Here is a 20,063-nt window from a genome sequence, read left to right as displayed (position 1 = left end):
AGGCCTCGGGAAACCATCGAGCGAGACTGCTCGCGCGATAGAGCAACTATCAGTGGGCCCTCGGAACCCAGCATTAGCGTGGCCGGCCGGTCTTTCGTAACTATCAGAAAACAATTATTCCCGCAGCCCGAACGAAACCCGGTGCCGAGGAAACGCGGAAAAGCATCGCGTCTCGAATCAGCGGGTTCGGGTTTATTACACGTTCCTCCCGTCGATATCGTTGATTACGCCGGTAATCGTCGTGACGCCGACCGGGAATCGATTGCCCGCGGTTTTCCTCGCGAGCAGAATCGCCTCGGATTGCGCGCGGTTCGCCGCGGTTTTCGAACTTTCGATTTTTCCTGGTCCGGCGAGCGATATTCGCGCGCGACCGACCGGTTCCGTCGGTGCGTATCGTTAGCCGACGTGTTCGAGGACTAATTACGGTAGTAAATAACGATCAACGATAGTCGAGCGACGCGTCGGGCCCGCATGTCGCGTCGGAAGTTACACGCTCGCGACGCGTCCGCTGCGGTCAGATTAATTATTCGCAGCGGCGGCTCGAAGAGCGTGTTCCGCGGCGCGAATACCGTTCCTGCGGTTCATAACGGTTCAGATTGGCGTTATTAATGCGCCGATAGGCAGGACATTTTCGAGCGAACCACCGGTGCTTGTACCGCTAAATTACGAGAACGAGAATCGCGAGCCAGAGATCCGTATATTCCGTTAAAGAGCCGAGCAGAGCCGAGCCGAGGCGCGTCGCCGGTCGGCAGAGAAAAAAACGAACGGGCGCTTGGCGAAATTCATTGAATCGTTAAGCGTACCGAATATTAGGTAATCGTTTATAATGCGAATGCCCGTGATCGCGGCCGGCTTAAACGCGTTCGTTTTTACGCGGCAAGCGGGAAGAAGAATGCCCGCGCGCGAACTTGTTTGCGGATTCGAGGCCAGCCGCGGCACGGGATTATCGGAATAAGCATCGAGGGGCTTCCATGGGATATTTGTTTAATCGACTATACGTTCCACGGGGCGATTCCGCACCGGGACGATCTCTGGGTTTCGTCGCCGCGGACACTCGCCCGGCCATAATTGGTATTTCGAATTGCCATTGAGAGAGGAGTCGATTTAGCCATCGTCGGAATTAAGAATCGTCCGTGTCCCAGTCGATTCGTTTTCGCAAAAAGGAACGGCTGCTGGGAGAGAGAGAAAAAAGAGGGGAAAAAAGGAGGGAAGCGAACGAGCAGCGACTACCGTCTGTCAGATTAATAAATGAACCCACTCGGTCGACGTTACGTTTCTTTCTTTTCTTCCCCTCTCCACCCCCTTTTTTATCTCTCCGTCTCACTGTCTCTCCGTCTCTCCCTTTTCCTCTGCCTCTCCCCCTGCCCTCGCAACGAACTTCCAATTAAGACATCATTTCTGGGCAGAGTAATTCGCCGCGAAAGCGGACGTCAATAACCGGTACAAAGACAGCAACAATTGCGTGCTGGGCTCGGGCCTCGGAGAACTAAAAAGGCGTTCGGGGCGAAACGAGGAAGAAAAAGAGAGGAGCGGGAGAATTAGTTCGGCAGTCCAGTCACCTCGTCTCACCTACGACGGCCGTTCCCCACGGCGGTGTTGGTGGAGGGCCGACGGAGGGCCGGCGGAGTCTCGCCGGAGGAAGGTGGCAAGGCTCCGCAGCCCCAGTTCGACCCTCCCCCGCTCCCCCTTGCCGCGAGACCACCGTGATTCGCCGAAAATTTGAATAGCCCGCCAAGTAGCATCCGCCCGGCTACGTGCCGCGACCGTGAAATGGATTACCAGCGACCGCGGGAAGTTGTGTTTCAAACAGGGGAAAGAAAGATTGCGCGCCGGCCAATTGGTCTCAGCGACCGCTGCGACCAATCGATTTACCCGTACTGAAAGTTTTCTTCGTTCACGAGCCTGCCACCGAACCTCCGGAACCGCGATTGAAACGCGACTGTGTCGGATTCTGTGAGATCACTCCGGTCAATATTGAAAATGACAGTTGCGAAACGGTCTGGCCGAGTATTCTCTTTCGAGTCGAATCTCGTCCAACTCTCGGCCCGTCTCGAGAGACTGTTGCTCGAGAGCTGGCAATGTTTGCTAACCGATTATCGTCTAGCGTAGAGACTCGATACTGTCCTTTCGACGCAAGTTCAAACTACAAAATCCAATAGCAATGGTACGATAATGACGATATCGATAACGGTAACAACGGTCCACGTTCGACGCAACTCCTTTCCGAGAAACCCGAAGCGAAGATCAACCCTTCAATCAACCTCGTGCCCACCTCCATTAAGACTCCCGCTGATTATCGGTTAAGAGGCAGAACAGGTGTCTGCCTAGTCGAGGTGTCCATGGCGAGCGTATTAGAACGGAAAATTGAAAGAGCCGGTCGTACGTGCGCAAACATCGGTGTCCCGTGAAGCGACGCACTTGACTGGCCGCGCGCTGCACGGGGTCGCGTCGGTTCGTTTAGACGCGTCGCGCGGCGCGCGGCGCGCAGCGCGCAAAACACCTGTGCAAAAGGAAATTACGGTGACTGAACGCGGAGTCCAATATCGGCGGCGTATCGGAGCCAGCAGGTTTTACAGAGGACGGAGCGTGATGGGATAGGAAGTTCCTCGTTCATCAGCGAGGTTTGTCGGATGATCAATTGGATATTGCCGGTGACCGGCCGTCTCTCTCGTCCCCGTTCGGTCCGGGTCGCTCCTCCTCGGCCCATTAGCCCCGAGACGCGGGGATCGGATAATTAGCGAAGCATTCGCCCGATTCTTCGCTTCCTTCTCCATCCCCCAGCATCCCCAGCCCAGCTCTCTCTCTCTCTCTCTCTCTCTCTCTCTCTCTCTCTCTCTCTCTCACTCGCGCCCGTTGCAAGCCGTAGAGGAGAGTCCTTAATAATTGTAACTGGACACGGAGCCAGCAGCCTCACCTCCAGCGTGGCAGCCTCCTCTTCTCTCTCTCCCTCCGCTTTGTATCTCTCTCCCGTCTGTTCATCTTCCACTTGAATTTCTCTCCTTCGCTCGTTTCCATCTCTCTTTCCCCTCTCACCTTTCCCTAGATCTATCTTTCTATCTGTTCTTCTCCTTCTAAGTCTTCTTTGTCACATCCTTCTTCTTCTTCTCCTTCTTCTTCGCCTTCTTCGTCTTCTTCTTCTTTCTTCTTCGTCCTCTTCTTCTTCTCCTCCGCTGACTGTCTTCCCGGCGCGCTGCCCACTTTACAATACACTTTGTCCATCTGCCTTTTAAGGAGTGAAAAAATGAAAAAAGGGGGCGTGGCCAGCGAGATCAAAGGGTGCCGCCGCTGGTACCACCGCCAACGATAGAGCGAGAGCAGCCGGTTGCGGGGGAGAGAGAGACGAGGCCAGACGAGACATACAACCACGGTGGTATGCACGCCACACGCTATGCCCGCCGCTGCGCGTTACCTAAAACCGCACGCTGCGCGCGCTGCTCTAAACTGCATATACCCCTATTCTCTCTCTATATATCGTCGCCGCATCCTCTTTGACGTCTTCTTCTATTTTTTTCCCGGCGTCCTTGCCCGCGCTCGCACAATGCCGCGTCGCGGCCCCGGGAGAACGCGAGACCGTTCCTCACGGAATCACCGAAACGTTCTCGTAAGAAGCTACGGAGTCACCGCTTCTGCTCGCCGCTTGAGAACCTCGTCGCGTGACACGGACTATTCCTGACACGACGTTTTCATTCTCCGCTATTTCCCCTTTGTGCCCGAAGGATTTATTTTCCTGCTTCTTCATTTTTCAAGTTGGTTCTCTCTTCTTCTTCGTTCCTAGCAAGAAACACGTTTCTGATTTATTGACAGATCGGTTGATGCGCGAGTTTCGTATCGCGCCAAGCACCTGATGGTTCAACGTGTACGACTTGATTTAGAATCACTGGAAGCCTATCTAATTTTACACGTCTATTCCGGTTATATACTGGACAGTTCTGATCCTGGACACGCGTTAACTCAAAGTTCGATGCAAACTACCGCCATTGTTATCCAGTCGTTTTAAAGTGGTATAGAAACGCGTTCGTCGGTCGCAAGAAAGGATCGATGGCCTGACGTGGGCAAACTCGGAGGTTTCTCAAGTTCCTCGGAAGAGTTCATCGAACCTGGTAATCCCTGTTCAGTTATCGGCAACAATGATCAACGTACAGTGATTTATTCGAACCAATAAAAAGTAACAATCCGAGGAAAGTTTGATAAAGAGAGCATAGCAAAATCCTTACGGCCTCTTCCGCAGGGTAATAAATAAGGATAGGAGTATCATTCGAAAATTATCATTGCCAAAGAGTATGTATTCCAAGGGACATCCCGACCAACCGACGCCTCTAGCCCGAGCACCAAAAACGAATGATTAAGTTGGCACCGGTGGCTCAATGATTCGCTAATGAATTCCTGGCGCTGTTTGCCGGCTATTTATTCGGAGCATCAAATACACCGAGTCCCGGGGTAATTGGTTAATAAAACCCCGGAAGGCAGCCTCTCTTTCCGGCGTGATTAATTGCACCCTCGAGCGAATCTGCTCTTATTTTCGAACTTGGACACCCGACCCACCTACCCTGCCGCGCTGCGCAGTCAGCGGCGGCTTCTCTCGCTCTGCTCCTCTCCCCCCCTCACTCTCTCTCTCTTTCCCTCACTCTCTCGCAATTAGTCCCTGTTTATCGTGTTGCGTCATTCGCCGGGTCCGAGGGAAAGATACGACCTGGAAACGCTTATCCTCTAATAGCATCGCCCTAGGGAAATTCGTAAAAAATGACATTGGACGGGAGAAACGATCGCATTAATCCGATCTCGTGTCGAATTCCCGGCATTTTTCTCCTCGCGGAACACTGGAGGGGTAAACACAGAGGAACAAACATCATTCCGATCCCGATTTAAGCCGCGGTTACGATGATTCCCTATCGGATTTGAAACGTCAGCCGATCGTTCCGCGAGGGAAACGAGACACTAAGGACAACCCTGCGAACTCGCGTCAATCAATGTTTCGATTAATTCGCCGTTGTTCTAAGTAAAATCCCCGACACCGAAACGACTCTGGGTTATTCTAATTGCGATCTGGCCGACGTACGGGGTGGCGGAAAACGAACGGGGCGGGAGGAGAGGAGAAAAAACTGGCGGCCGCCACGATGGAATCGTTCGATCGGAACGACTTCGTTAAACGTTTTTGTTCCGGCGGCCCTCGCGAAGACAACGGCGGAGGGAGCGGGGCCGACCGGACCCGGGCATCGCCGGTAAAAAGACAGCCCCCACGAACGCGGGAAATAATCGGCGCAGTGCTACCTACACGACACTGTGTCTAATAAATAATGATGCAGCACTTCGGCAACGACCGACGCCGTGTGCAGTCCCCGCCGGCTGTCCGGCCGCGCGGCCGCGCGTACGCCATCTTGGTATCGTTTCCAATGTTCCCGGAATGGAAATCACTATTAACAAGGCAGCGAGGACAGAGAGAAAAATGCCCGGCCAGTTTTAGATAACTATAGGTCTGTCTTTCCACGCTGTTGATCACGCGTTGGCCAATCAAGGGAAATCAGGCTCCGGAGAACGAGATTTCTCGAGCCCGCGCGACGCGACCGGTAAATCCACGAAATCGATTCTTCACACCGCGAACTGGTCGTGTCTCCGCGTCGCGTCGCGTCGGCGAAACGATAGGAAGAAAATAAAGAAAGGAGGCAAAAGGGAAAAGAAGGTGTATAATCGCGTTTCATTGGCCGTGTGCGGTGGCTCCGTGGTCCCCACGGTACGCGCGGCACCACCTGAAACGCGCTCTCTCGGTGGGCGTACGCCAAGGGCGAAGGGTTTGTGGTGTTATAAGCGTTCAAATTGCAAAATTGCGGCGCCATTGTGCGGTGATCGTACGGGCCCCGAACTGTCTCGAAGCGTTTCGACGTTTATGACGTCGGCTTGATTTACGATTTATTTATGCCACTCGGACGCCTCTTTGTAATAATAATAATAAGAATAATAGTAGCAGCTACCCTCCGACACGGCACAGAAAGAACGAGGGAGAGAGGGAGGGAGAGAGAGAGACGGAGAGTGAGAGAAAGCGAGAGTGGATCTGTTCTTTGCCGTTGCTGTTGATGCTGCTGCTGCTGCTGCTGCTGCTGCTGCTGCTGCTGCCGCTGCTGCTGTTGCCGCTACTGCCTCTCTTACGGACAAACGACAGCCATTTTAAGAGGCCCTTAACTCTTTAGTGTTCCCGGGAACAACGGCAATCTCCATATAAAATTCGATTCCCGCCGTTTAGTGGCCCCCGCCGACGACGCTCGTACCAGGAAGCGGGGGCGTGTCCCCGGCCGGATGCATAAAAGTTGCACTAAGTAGAGTTTTAACAATGTGTTTAAACCCTTCGTCATCGTCTCGCCCTGCCGGAGACGATGAACGTTTTCGTCGTCGCGTGCTTTACCATTTCTCACCGTGGAAAGTAAATTTTCGAGTTTCCTTTCCACGGAATCTTGTCACTCGAAACTTGAGCGACAAAAAATGCCATTACTTTTTCATTTGTTTACCTAGACAGGTTTAGTTTCGCTCTTCAAGTATTTTTGAACGGTACTATTATTATTTATATGTACTTGGAACGTGACTTTGTAATATTTCTCCGAGGTCAGTGGTAATTTCGTTTCATTATAGACCATGTAAAGATTTTATCTTTGTAAGGCGACACTTTTTTAGTGTCACGTATTCCTATGATTATCGTTGCGCTTATCGAGGCTCGATATAAACAGGAACGTATAGATAGTCGAAATATTCTGAGTGGGTCAGGCCAATAAAAAGGATAATAAACTTGGATCTATTCAAGTGGAATGATCGTTTGGTAGGTTCGTTACTTTAAAATGTTTCCTCCATTATTTCCTCCATACAACTGAAAAAGTTCTCGAAAAGACAGAATTCGCTCGCGAGTCGGTCGAATATTTTTTTGCGGAGGATCCGTGGCCGCTCGTTCACGAGCGTGGACAGGTATATCCCGATTGGGTCCCCGCAAGCCGGGGCGCAACTTCCGAAAGACCGTCAGGACCGCAACGCATCAATCTTTTTACTGGCCAATAAACATGCACATACGAATGAACGAGAAAAATAATGGACGCGTCTCGGCCGCGTTAAACCCGCGCCGCAGGACGACTCAACAAACTATAAAATGAACTGCCGTTTGTATACGATTATTACTGTTCAGGTGTCACTACCGTTCGCGGTAATGCGCCATTCACGCGCGTACCAACACGCCGCGAAGAATGACGGTCACGGTGCGTGTGCCATGCCGTGGAGTTTCTCTGAAACCCGGCGCGGCGCAACGGCGGACAAACGCTAAACAATTGCAAATGAATGCGTTTTGCCGGCGAACACGTTGGTTCAATTGATTTTTACCGCAAGCAATCTCTCTCGGAACACGGTGCGCGTTAATGGAAACGGAGGCGGGCGAGCCACCGATTGAAATTTAGCGAGCCGACTTCGCGAACAACTTCAAAGTTTCGACCATCAAGTCCGAAGAGCCGTGACTTTGAAATGAGAATTACGCTCTTTAATCTCCGACGTGTTTGAGATTTATAAATTCCGAGGTTGATCTCGAATCTCTAGTAATTAAAAAGATCCAATTTGAGCGGCAAGAATTCAAGGAGTAGGCATACGTGCCGAACGATGATTACGCGAGAAGAGCGGAAGGTTCGGCAAGCCTTCTTAGTTATTCCGAATACAAACTTCCATCTTGATCGGCCGATAGAAATGATTCTTTCTTAATGTTACGCGACTAATTTTAGGAATAGCGTTACACGGGATCGCCGTTCCGTTTCGGTAGTTAATACTATAAGGTATTTCCTGGCATAAAGATATCAGTCGGCAGCTACGACTCTATAATGGGAGTAGTCATGCGATCTCTTTGTGCGGAGGAACATCGGAAAAAGAAATGGAAGCAACAAGTTGGAACCGGTGTTTAGCGGGGTTGAAATTTTCGGTGCCGCCATTTTGCCGGCCACCCCTCCATTAATTACGACACCAGCGTTACGGAGCCAAATTGAAAACCTCCAGAATTATAAGGGTTCGGGGAAGCCGCGCCATAGATCCGTTCGGGAAAATAAGCCACGGAGTAATTTGTATCCGTTCGTTCGTTCGTTCGTTCGTTCGTTCGTTCGTTCGTTCGGAGCGGAACACCTGACAGACGCAGCTGATCACTCTCTAATAAAAACACCCGAAAAGAGGAGGAGACGCGTGACCGCAAACAGTCGAATGATCCGCTTGGGACAATGCTGGACGGGGTGTGCACGTCGGTTCTTCGGGAACGAAACGCACTCGAGAGACTACGATTCTTCGTATGTGGAAATCTTTTCAGAAACGATCATCGAATGATCAACAATATAATTATACGCAATAGATTTCCAATTGTGTTTAATCATCGTACAATCTATACGTCCCAACGTCTCGAATTTGCCATTTATATTTGCTAACGATCCAAGATAAGATTGGCGTCTTTTTGAAAGTGTTCTCAAGTTCTCAAGACAACACAGTGTGATCCAATTAGAAATTCCCTCCCTCTAAACTTCTCGAATCAGTATCCAGCCCCTTGAGCCTCTATTTTTGCGATCCACGCGGCAAGCGTGATTTATCAGCGCTACGCGGTCCAAACTTAACCCGAAGCGGCGTACGCGCAGCGGGCAATTAAACACGTTCGTAACTCGCGAATCGAGTCTCGTTACCGAACACGACCTCCACAGCCGATGTCTGTGGTAGATAGAGGAACGAGTTTGGGCTTTCCTCGAATGAAACGTTCCGCATAAATTAACGAGCCACGGACGGCCGTCGTGTGCGGCAGGAGATTGCGATTTATTTGAACGTTATCGTGCGAACAGCACGGTTCGTCCCTTGGAGTTGTAACACGCCAACATCCACGAGAACGAACGATTTTGATATAATTTCCATCTCGAAAAGCAGAAAGCTACGAAATAGAATACACTCGATAGAAAAGATTACTCGACGAGACAACTCGAAACTTTCCGTCCAATACAGCTTTGCCTGGATATTCGAATAGAGAAGCGTAACAGCCGATATTCCAATGGAAACTTTATACCGCGACCGATTTAAAATTCAAATACCGGTCGAGGCTCGAAGGGGTTGATTCCGTTTGTCGACGATGAGCGCGGACGAGCGCCATAACGGGGGACATGGCAAATAAGCGGAGACTCTCGGAAAGGTTCCCATAATTTTCGAGCATTCGACAGGGGCCGAAGAACGGCAATTACTCGTTCCTCCACGGGCTTATTGGGTACACAGTGCGCCGGGCATAATGTCTCCGGACAGAAGTGAACGCGCCGCGGGTTCCTGAAGGAGCTACGCTTCAGTGAGCTCCTTAACAATACGCTAAATACGTACTCGTAGGCGGTCATTTTTTTTTCCTCGCCATGATATCAGCCCGCCTCGCGTTCCACCCCGCCATTTTTCCTCCTCCTCTTCCCTCCGTTTCTTTTGTTTCTCTCCGTATTTTTTCTTCTTCACCGCCAAGTGGGCGCATAGTTACTTTTTTACGGAATTCCCGTCCGTTTCTTTGTGCGCACCCCGCGGCACGACAGAAGCGGCGACGGCCGGTGCGCTCCGCGCCTCTCGTTCGGGACGGATCGATCCGTTTAAGCTGCGCCCCGGAGGGCAGCGCACGGCATTGTACCGGCACCGTGCGTGGCACAATAAGTTGCTACAAAATGGACACCGTTCCTTCTTTTATTCATGAAAGCTGTCGGTGGGCCGCATTTTCGAGAAGAGTTTCGCGGGCGGTCGCCGGCACGGACACGCTAATGGACGCTTCTTTACACTCGCCTCTCGCGTTCCTTGCATCACATTTGTTTCTTCTTAACTCGATCGAGTTGGCGCGGCGATGTAACCGGCTTTCAAATGTAACTGGCACAGTGATTTATTCAATCTTCGCGCGGCTTTTCGTGGAAGACGCTTAAATCGGCAATGCGTCACTTTAGCACAGTTATTAGGCATTGTATAACCTTCGAGTTTGAAATAAATTAAAGTTGACCAGAGATGTAATACAAAATGTTTTCTCTGCGTTCGCTGAATCAAATCCAGTTCCCCTTAACTCGCGACTCGACTAACGCAGCGAGTTGGGAATTTAAGCGGCACAATGATTTATCTAATCTCTCGTGGCTTCTCGCGAAAGACACTTAAATCAACTGTCCGTCATCGCAGTCATCATTGTGTTTTACCACGGCCGCGTTCGGAATAGATTCAATATAATCAGAAACGTCGCAGAATTCCATCCACAATGAAGTAGTCTACCGCTGCTGTACAGCCCACGGACCCGAGGCCTCGGTCTGTTCTCTTTGCCCATCCTGATTGGTAGCAAATAGCTAACGAGTCTCGTTTGTGCCCGACGAAAATTGTCGCGGTGCCGTTCCGGAGCTTTGCGCGGGGCGAATTTCGCCGGCAATTTGCTTAAAGGAGCGTAAAGCGAGACAGTTGGCGCGGCGTCAAGCGCTTATTATTAACGGGAGAGCGACGGCGAGTCGGCGAGTCGGCGAGTCGGCGAGCCGGCGAAGCGCGGGGCAGCGGATTTTTCCTCGGCCGCAGGGAAAACCGTGGCCAGGGATGCTATCGGGGCACCTGTCGCCCCTAAATCTTGCTACTTAAGGCCGCTAAGTGTCACGGTCGTTTCTCACCCTTTCGTCTTCTGCATCGCAGTTAATTGGCTAGCGCGCGCGCGTATGCACCCGCGCTCTCGCCTCCGTGTTCGCGTGTTTCCACTCGGGATGCGGCGCGCGCGTGTCTGCCGCGAATTAGTCTTGGCTTAAATCCGCTGCCGCGCGATCCCGTCGATTCTAATTGAATTAAATAGAATTTCAAGCGGATCCCGCGGAGGGAAATTACGGCGGCAGGCCGTTCCAGAATCCCTGACGGCGCGGCGGCGAACGGTCGGAAATCGGGCCGGCGAACGGGTTAATGAGTGCGTGGTACGGTACACTTTTACGAGGACGGCTGTAAAAGCCACCAAACGATAGCCGGGCGGAGAGGAAGGAACAGGAGGAAAAAATGGCTCGTAACAGATAAGGAAGCACCTGTCCCGTTTATATCGCGACACTTAATGCCTCGACGATAGGTCGCCATCGCGTCTGACGGATGCAGAAACCACTCGTGATTTGTTCATCGGCACTTAATTGGCCGGCGCGGCGCGGCGCGGCGCGGCGCGCGCGCTGACAACCCGCCAGCTTCTCGCTTGACGGCCATTACTTCGTGCCACGGTTGCCATAGCCGCGTTCGTATAAACTCGCATTTTTACCGAGACCGACTTTCCTGGTTCGAGAGGTTTGCGCGTTCTCCATCGGACGAGCGCCGCTCGACGATCGATGCATCCGTTTCGTTCGCCGAGCAGATTTCTTCTAACAGGCGGCGTTCCTCGTTTCGCGATTACCTCAACGACGCGGCGAGAGTTGTAATTTAGGATCGACGATGCATCGCGTTGGTAACGTGCTCGTCAGGTACCGGCGACCAATTGCCGGCCGCTTGGATTGGGAAAATTCAAGTCATTCGAGGAAATAACTCGTCTCGGTCATTGTTTAGCGCATCGTAAAGAGGAACCGGTAGAATACCGATTTTTCTGCGGTTTCATCCTTCCATTAGGTAATCCGGCAAGTTGCACAAAAGTGCGACTCGTAACACGGCCGGTTATCGCGGCGTTGATAGCTACAAGAACTGTCTAAATTCAATTAGATTTTTTCATCTATTTTATTCCACACGGTTTATAGCGCGTTCGTTCTTCCGGAGCTCGGCGGAGTAAAAGGTTTCGCAAAGTCTAATGAGATTTTCATTTTCTTCGGAATGTGACGGAGCGCCTGATGGAAAATTTCTTTCGATTCCGATTTTATAAGTTCGCCCGTAAACGTCCGTATCCGTATAAACATCCTCGATCTAATAATCAGTCGATTCGAGTTTCTCGGCGCCCTTAGAAAATTAGATTCGAGTCAGATGCGGCGAGTCTATTTGCTTCCAAACGAGCGACTCAACGGGTTAAAGACGCGTTCGATGAAGAAAGCTTCTGCAACGAATTAAAACTCTCAGGTGCTCTCAACCTGGTCTCAACCCGTGACACGAGAATCGACGAGATCTAAAACGTGCCTATTTTAAAAACGTTAAACTATTTTAACGCATTGCCGACAAGTGTGTGCGATGACGTTTTCAAATTGAAATTCTCGGAAACCACGGGAAACGGTCCAGACAACGAGTAACAAGAAAAACGAGGAAAATCGAAGGGCAATAAAATTGAAGGTGCTTCGAGGGAAATGATACACTTGGATCTCCCAATTCGGTCAGCGAAGCGCTAAGAGTATTTCGTTCGGCGAAGACGAACGGTCGGATGATCGGTCAAGATGGCGGACAGCCGAAACACGGGCAAGAGCGGACGTCGAAATGCAGATAATTTAATAAGGAAAGTAGTTTATGAGGCGGCGCGGGAGCCTTGCAAGCAGCAGCAGTCGCAACCGAGATTTAACAGCTACGACGCGCAGCATCCCTCCGCGTCCCACCTACCACCGCCGTCCGTCGTCTTCCCTTGTGGTGTTTCGCGGTTCGTCTGTCCGCTGCACGCTCGATGGAGAGCGGCGCAAGCCGGTCGACTTAATGTTGTTTTAATTAAGTAGGCGGTTAGCCGAAAAGAACTCTGTACTTTCGAGGTTCTCTCTTTCTCTCCTCCCAGAGCCACCCTCTATTTCGAGAGAGGTGCGGCAGAAGCTAGACCGCATGTGTTCCTCGTATGTTCAGACGTGATGGACGATTTCGCTTGACTAATCGCCGTCTTTTTAACCATCGTCCATTCCGTCGTCCTGCTGCGGTTTCGGCGTCGTTGTGCGGTCGAGGGACAGGAGACCGGAGGAAGTCGCGATCCCTTATCTCGAGACACGAGAAATCGTATAAGACGCCTCGTGGATGCGTCATCTTAGAGTTTTAAAAAGCCTATCCGGCGATCAACGATGCGACGCGACGTCAGGATGCTTTTGACGAAGGAAACCGAAGAGAGTTGAACCGTTTCGCGTCTCGGACACTCTTCGCCCCGGGCTAGTCCCGTCGCCTGTAAACGGAGTTGCATGTCCCGCGCGAATTCCACGGCTCCCGACGCATTCGATCTCGCCGCGGATGATAATGGCGACGTGGACAGCTAGTTTCGCGTGCGGCCCAGTATCGATGGATACCCCGTCGCCGCTGATCTCTGCGTTCAATCTTCCTCTGGATTATCGATGGTTAGTTATTTTCTTGATGAAAAGGGATCGCTATTTCGATCAGCGGACATTTAGCAACAGCAAGTTGGTCCGCTACGTCGCTGGTGTGTAAGTCTAGCCTGTAGTTCAAGTTGAATATGAATTTCCTTGGTCTCCTACTTGCCAAGTAAATAGTTTACGACCCAGCCAAGTGGCAAACGTCGCAGTTTCGATCAGTGATTCCCCTATGCTGCTGCACTTGTCTGTAACTTTACTGCAGTGACGGAACTAGCCTGCAACCCCCTCGAGGATCGGTTCGCGTGGATTCTCAGCTGACGGATCGATAGTCCGAGAGCAACAGTCTGATCCACGATAAATTACAAGTTCGTGGCATCGGCGAAACCTTGTTCCGGTTAGCCAATATTGCGAATCTCTACTTTATCGAACGCGCCTGCAAGTTCGATCAGCGAATACTCGGCAGCCGCCATAGCAGTGGACGCTGTTCGCGGAAGATATCGGTTAATATTGAATCTGAATTTCTCGGTAAATCGTTCGGCCAGTAAAAAGGATCGCAAGTTCGTTGGACGAGCGGTAAGGTTCGCGTAGCGATTCGCCGTGGTCGTGGACGTGGCACGCGTTTCGCTAGGTCAGATATAGCTGTGAAGGCGATCACGAGTTCGATTAACGTGGATCAAGGGACGGTTTCAGGGTGAAACGAGTCAATCAGCGGCGGTTCCGAGCAATTATTCGATGCGGAGTGAAATTCACGAGTGGCCTTTAGCAGGCCCGTCGTCGGGGAAGGTGGCACGGATCTCGGCAACAATCCTGCCTTAAGTCTTCATTACTCCTTTTCGGTATTTCGATAACGATGCCAGCTAATTTTACGGTTTGTCGGAGCGGCTCCGTTTAATGCGGCCGACCGACGTCCACGGTATACGGTTTGGCGGTCCTCGTTTCCGTGGATTTATAAAAAATGAGAGGGTAACGCGGCTGGCAACTATGTTCTTTCGTTTCAGGCTCGGTGGGAAATCGGAGCCGCGTTCTGGAAAGTTTATTGTAATCTCTTGAATGGACACTCGGAACGACCGCTATTAAGATGGCTACAGTGCGGCGCAGCAGCGCGGTGGAACGTTGAATCGGCGACGAATCATCCTCGAATTGAAATATAACGAAGGATAATGTTTCGTTCGGTCCGCGCTGAATTACTGAGCCGAATGACGTTCGACTTCTTCCTACGTGATTCGCCGTTCGGCCGAAGACACGCAATCATCAGAAATTACAAATTAGCGAGTAATGAAGCGAGAAATAACGCTGTTCCGAGCCTGTCGCGGCCGACACATTCTATTTACGTATCGACTGTAAAAACTTCCGTGATTAATGTTACAGGGAAAACTACAGTTAGGAGGTTGCCGTGGTTCATAGAGTGATAGCCAGCAAAAACGAGATTGCGGTTGGATAGCGTGCTGAAATATTGGTATTTTCTGTAATTAGGATATTACGCGCGTTATATTTTCGTTGTAACGAGCGAAGAAATTGTTTGTAATGCTGGGATGTATTCAATTAGTAAAGTAATTGCAGAACGGTGATCTCTGCTATTACTGTTTCCTTTTCGGGACGGTCTCAACGCTACAGTGGCGCCATCTGATGCCGAAGAGTATCAAACTTGCCGCGCTATGCTCTATACGGACGTTTCGCTTAATGAAATGTTCTCTCTATGGCTCTGAAGTACCGACACCGTGAAACGTTACCGAACACACTAGCGAACTCTACTGAATTTTTAGAAAAAAATTACATTTCACAGATTTATGTCTGTGAATGTTACTTTCTAGTAGGATCGATCTATTTTTTATAGCTAAACAGAATTTTCATTGATTTATGCCTTAGCCTTAGCTCGAACGAGCATTAAAGTTTGAAACCTCAGACGGTTGAAACGATGACCGAATTCTTCCACCGAATGCCGTCATTTTGAACCTCAGAGTTCAAGTAGCTGAAATTTCAAACGTGACGTGAAATTATTTTCGATTACAAATTAAATCGGAAAATTCGAAATAACGTGAACCGAGCGTCATCTAGGAAATGCGCTATATCTTAAGGTCTGTTTTGTCAACGGTACATCACCTCGTAACCTATGTTATCAATAGTTGTGTAGTTTGGATACTTTTAAGTAGCGCGCCATTGTTGAACGATGATATTACCAAATGAGAGTACGAACAGATTCGTAGAAAATTCGTTATATGAACAATCTACCGTTGCGCGTATACAACTACAGAACTTTTAAGAAGAATCGTACGTTTCCGGATAGAAAACGAACGCTTTGCTACCGAAGTGTATGTAAATGTACGTTTAAAAAGTACCGCCATTTTTTGTTCTCGATACGTTTATAACCTTCCATAACGATTTGAAATTCAACAACCGGTAACAATGTCGCATTACGCTTGTGCAAATGCAAATATTATGCGGGGCGCTTATGAATTATTTACGCCGCCTTGTAAGCGATAATAAACTTGCGATATCGTTTGAACAATACGTGTAAATTAAGCGTGTAACGAGTGCTCACCGCCTCGGAACGGTGTCGCAAGGGATGACCGCTTAATTTCAAATGTAATTGGTTGTCAGCATACTTTTCCAAGATCCTTCGCTACCATTATCGAACCCTTTTACAGTTGGATGAAGCCAATTAACGAAAACACACTATTACACAGCCTGGGAAGTGATTAATTCACAAATTCACAGAAACTCAAAGCAATCCGTTTCCCACCTCTCACGACTAATGGCCAGGACCGTCGCGTTGCTATCCCCCGCTTGGCGCCACTTTCCACAAATCCAACCTCCGTTTAGAAAACAAACCAAACAACGCAAAAATGCCCGTGTAACATCTGAAAAATCTGTAAAATCATCAAACATGCTCTTACGCGCGCTTAAAACTCTCGATTCGAATGATTATTCCGAAATATCCCGAAGCGAATAAGCGAGGCGATCGAAAATTTAGGTACGGCATTGAGACGAGGGCCGCGCGTGCGCGCGGCCGCGATCGCTCGCCACTACAATGTCGGACGTCGAGCGTTCGGTGGTGAGAAGGTCTCTTGCGTTGTCCGTGATTTCCTAAGTGAAATCCTGTGCGCGTGCCGTTTTAACTCGTGGCCAGTGCTGTAATATGATCGTGTAACTCATCGTCCGCGACGAACCGTGATCGGGAAGCATCGGTAGCTGGCGCACGGCCGTAAAGATGGGTGAGTAAAAGGCGGAAACCCGAGTAGCCGAATGCCGGCTAGCTCTTCTCTCTCTCTCTCTCTCTCTCTCTCTCTCTCTCTCTCTCTCTCTCTCTCTCTCTCTCTCTCTCTCTCTCTCTCTCTCTCTCTCTCTCTCTCTCTCTCTCTCTCTCTCTTTTTCTCTCTCTTTCTCTGTCTGCTCCTCCAACTCGTTCTCTCTCTATCCGCGGGCTTCGTTGTTCCTGTGCGTGCGCGCGCGTGGCCCGCGGGTGCTTTCTCATCTTCGGCGAAGAATCGAAATGCCGTGAGTGTGTTATATACGAGCGGTGTCGCGCGCGCGTGTATGTGCACGTATGCGTGGGGTACGCCCCTGTGCCGCGCGCGGTTTCCGCCCGATTTTCACGGATCCCCGTGTGTCTCCCGTTCCCTCGTGACGAGCACGCCGAATGTTTTCCGCGACGATCGTAACAGCCCGCTAAACCTCGCGCTCGGTGCCTACTATAAATAGACGGATCCATCGGTTTGACGTTTCCTAGGGTGAGCCGGACGGACACCGTCCGTACGCCTATACCGCCCGGCTGTTTCTCTCTCGTCGTTTTGTTTTCGCGCTTCCACGGAGGAGCTTGTGACCTGCATTCTCGAGCGGTGCGACGGCTCGTCGCACTCGATTCTCCTCCTCACCTAGGGCTGCCACCTTCGCCGAACGAAACCGCCGCGGAAAAACCCTCCCACGTCTCGTTCCGTCTCGTTCCGTCTCGTTCCGTCTCGTTCCGTCTCGTTCCGTCTCCGAGCGTCGCCCGTGTCCCCCCCTCGCTCGTCCCGGCGCTTCCGTGGCATGTTACATCGATTCGAACGTAAAGTGCATCCGCGTATCGTCGTGCTTCTCTCGGCTTTTTCAACGTGTCGTGCTGTTGCGTAATGCCGCGTGGCTAGCATCCGGATAGATTCTCTACCATTTCGGGCAGACGTTCCAGGTTACGGCGGTGTCGCTCGGTTGGTCACGAGAGCTTCCTACTCCCACCCCGCGGGCCCTGTGGCCTCCTTGACTCACTTTTAGTTTCTATTCTATTAATCGCAACCCTCTGCTTTTTAACCTGATTTTGTCTCGGCAATTTCTACGAATGGCAATAAAATGGCATTTGCCTCGTACCGCGCATCCGATTGCTTTGGGACCTGGGACCTGACCTTTTCTTTCGTTCGAACCAATTTAGCGAGCTCCAGGGGTTCGGGGGTGGCCATAGGGCTCGCTACTCCCAGAATGGAAATGTGCTTTTTATCTTGCTTAGACTGTTCCTTGTATAGATCGACTAATTTAGCAAAGACAATGTGATTCACGACAAGCGTGAAACGGCTCCCAATCGATGAAAAGGTTCCATGGAGGCTCAGAGTCCTCTGCTGGTTTTTGTTCGACTACCCCCGAATTCCACGAATTGAACAGCGTTACCTGTAATTTCAAGAATCGACGCGCAAACGAGCAAACCGACGAGCGAATCGAGGACTCCCCGATGAAACGGCGGAGACGTTCTAATCTGTTGAAATATCGACAAGGGCTGGACGCGTCCGTTGTGTGCAGCAGCGGTCGCAGGACGGTATCCGAGGACGCAACGCTCGTAAATTTGCTCGCGCAATTATGCGTTCTACCCACGCAACCACCGTGCCTTGCACGATGCGTCGTGCGCGCGCTTCAATACGCACGCAGCGTTGCGAGGTGCAGCGACGTAATGCGCGACGAACCGAGCGCTGCATCCTGCGACGAAGATTATCCTACCCAGGGCCGCCTTATCCGTTAGGTACCTCGAGCACGGTGCCCCGATCCTGACCAGCCGTGCCGGAGGAACAATTTTCCGAAAATTCATAGATGGAAAGTTCGAGATAAATCTGCTTTAAATGTTCCATCCGCAATTGTTATTATTCACAATTTTTTGTAAAAAAGAAACGACGACGACGATCAACTTACGAGGATCCCGGATTCACGAAAGCATTCTTCTGCCACCTAACGACTTCGCGTATTATTTTTTCTGAACAGACTCTATCGCGTTCTACGCGAATCTTGTACGATTACTCGTAACTTGAAATATGATTAATATCAACTATGTAAGGGAGTACGCAAACACGGTGATACGTTTAATGAACTGCCCCGCATTTCCCCCTGTACGCCGCGATGCCGTACGCGCCTATTGGCTTTAGATATTGACTTCGCTCGAGTGTAATCGTGGTGTTATCTGTATCGCAGGAAATTGCGGTTGGTATTTATACACTCGAATTTCGCGATGTGGTGCGCCCCACGATTTCGAGAGTAATCGTAGAGTACCCGTTTGCGCTTTTATAGACACCGTGCAGAAAGAAAATGGAGTAGCTTTGCGTATTCTTACTTTATTTTATCGCAGTATTTCATCGTATCCGGTACGATACGATTTGTATATTACTTATAAACTAATAAGTTTTAAACATTTGGAACACTCGATCCGCCCATGCTTTGAGAACCACTGTTGAGGGGTGTAAAGGTGAAACGATGAGAAAGAGGGTTTCCAGAGCCTATCTTAGACTCGAAAAAAAAACACTCGTATGAAACCAGAAAACATCCCGAACTTTATCATATTTTTCGCTAGTGAAGCAAACTGTTCATGTATATCGAATAAACAGTTTCGCTTTCGGTAGATTAATTAAGAAATACATGCATGGATTTTTCTGCAACTTCCGCAGGTGATCGTAGAACCATCAGTTCCATTTTCTTCTTTAATTTTTGTACGCACGCGTAATGATTTTGCTCCGTCAGAGGTCGATCGGACCTGAACGCGAAAGTGGAACGCGAGCCACCATTGCGGCAGCATGGGGACTTCTTGGAATCGCGGTGTATTATTTCGCGCGTCGAGGGTGGACTGCCGTCTGCCCTCTAAATAATGCAACCATTGACGAATGCTATTGATTTTCTGTTTTGCGTCCCTTGTATATTGACATACATTTGGTACAAGGGTCTCACCCTCCGAGTGTCGTTTACTCCGTTGCCGCTTTTCAGCGAAACTGCAACCGCTGCAGATCGATACCAAACCCCTCCTCTTCGCGTTCGATTCACGCTGCGCCGCTAGCCGGAAGGGAAAATCTCGTGCAGCGAAATGCACCGGGACCGTCGCAGCCTTTCTGGCGCTCGTTAACGACGAGACGAAACTCCGACTGGAAATCTTGTGCCAATTAGTAGTTAGTCGCCGGCTCTGGGTGAGTCGCATTTCTTTCGTTTCCACGTGAAAAACTTTTAAAAACGTCAAATAATATTCTATTTCGAGAACCTTCATTTTCAATCATATTTATTATAGTAAACATTGCAGTAGTTTTCTTTGAAAGTTCATCTTGGAAATTGAGATTTTTACAAGGAGGATTTTATCGTGAACCTTCGCTAGATTTGTTACGCTCAGTCGTTTGCTGGCAACGACATCAATGGTGTAATTTAGAAAGGAGGAATATTCGCGTATATTCAGGGTAATATTGTGGAAGCTTGGAGCGGAAGTTTCGAAGCCACGAAGGGAGGATTATAAAGGATCCCCCTGTCCAAGTACAAAGGACACGGGCACGGACACGAATCCAGTGTCCTTTCGCCAGACTATCCGCGAATCGATATTTCACCTACCTAGTGTATTCGGGTTACTGGTAGGTGGAGGTCCTGCAAGGAAGTCTCCGGAGTGAATGTAACGTAACTCTT

At 50.2% G+C, this 20,063-nt stretch overlaps 1 protein-coding gene across 1 annotated transcript in view; it reads left to right on the top strand.

The window, feature by feature from the left end:
- The first annotated feature begins 16,194 nt into the window (after positions 1-16,194).
- Unc-115a (actin binding LIM protein Uncoordinated 115a) overlaps positions 16,195-20,063 on the top strand; it is a 44,015-nt gene continuing 40,146 nt past the window's right edge. Inside the window, exon 1 of the mRNA XM_076364440.1 lies at positions 16,195-16,390. Coding sequence (XP_076220555.1) covers positions 16,387-16,390 — 4 coding nt within the window. The 5' untranslated portion in view covers positions 16,195-16,386. The remainder of the gene's footprint in view (positions 16,391-20,063) is intronic.

Source organism: Nomia melanderi, chromosome 2 (genome assembly GCF_051020985.1).
Source record: "Nomia melanderi isolate GNS246 chromosome 2, iyNomMela1, whole genome shotgun sequence".
NCBI lineage: Eukaryota > Metazoa > Arthropoda > Insecta > Hymenoptera > Halictidae > Nomia > Nomia melanderi.
The sequence above is the reverse complement of the archived record's forward strand: the minus strand, read 5'-3'. Positions and strand labels throughout refer to the sequence as shown.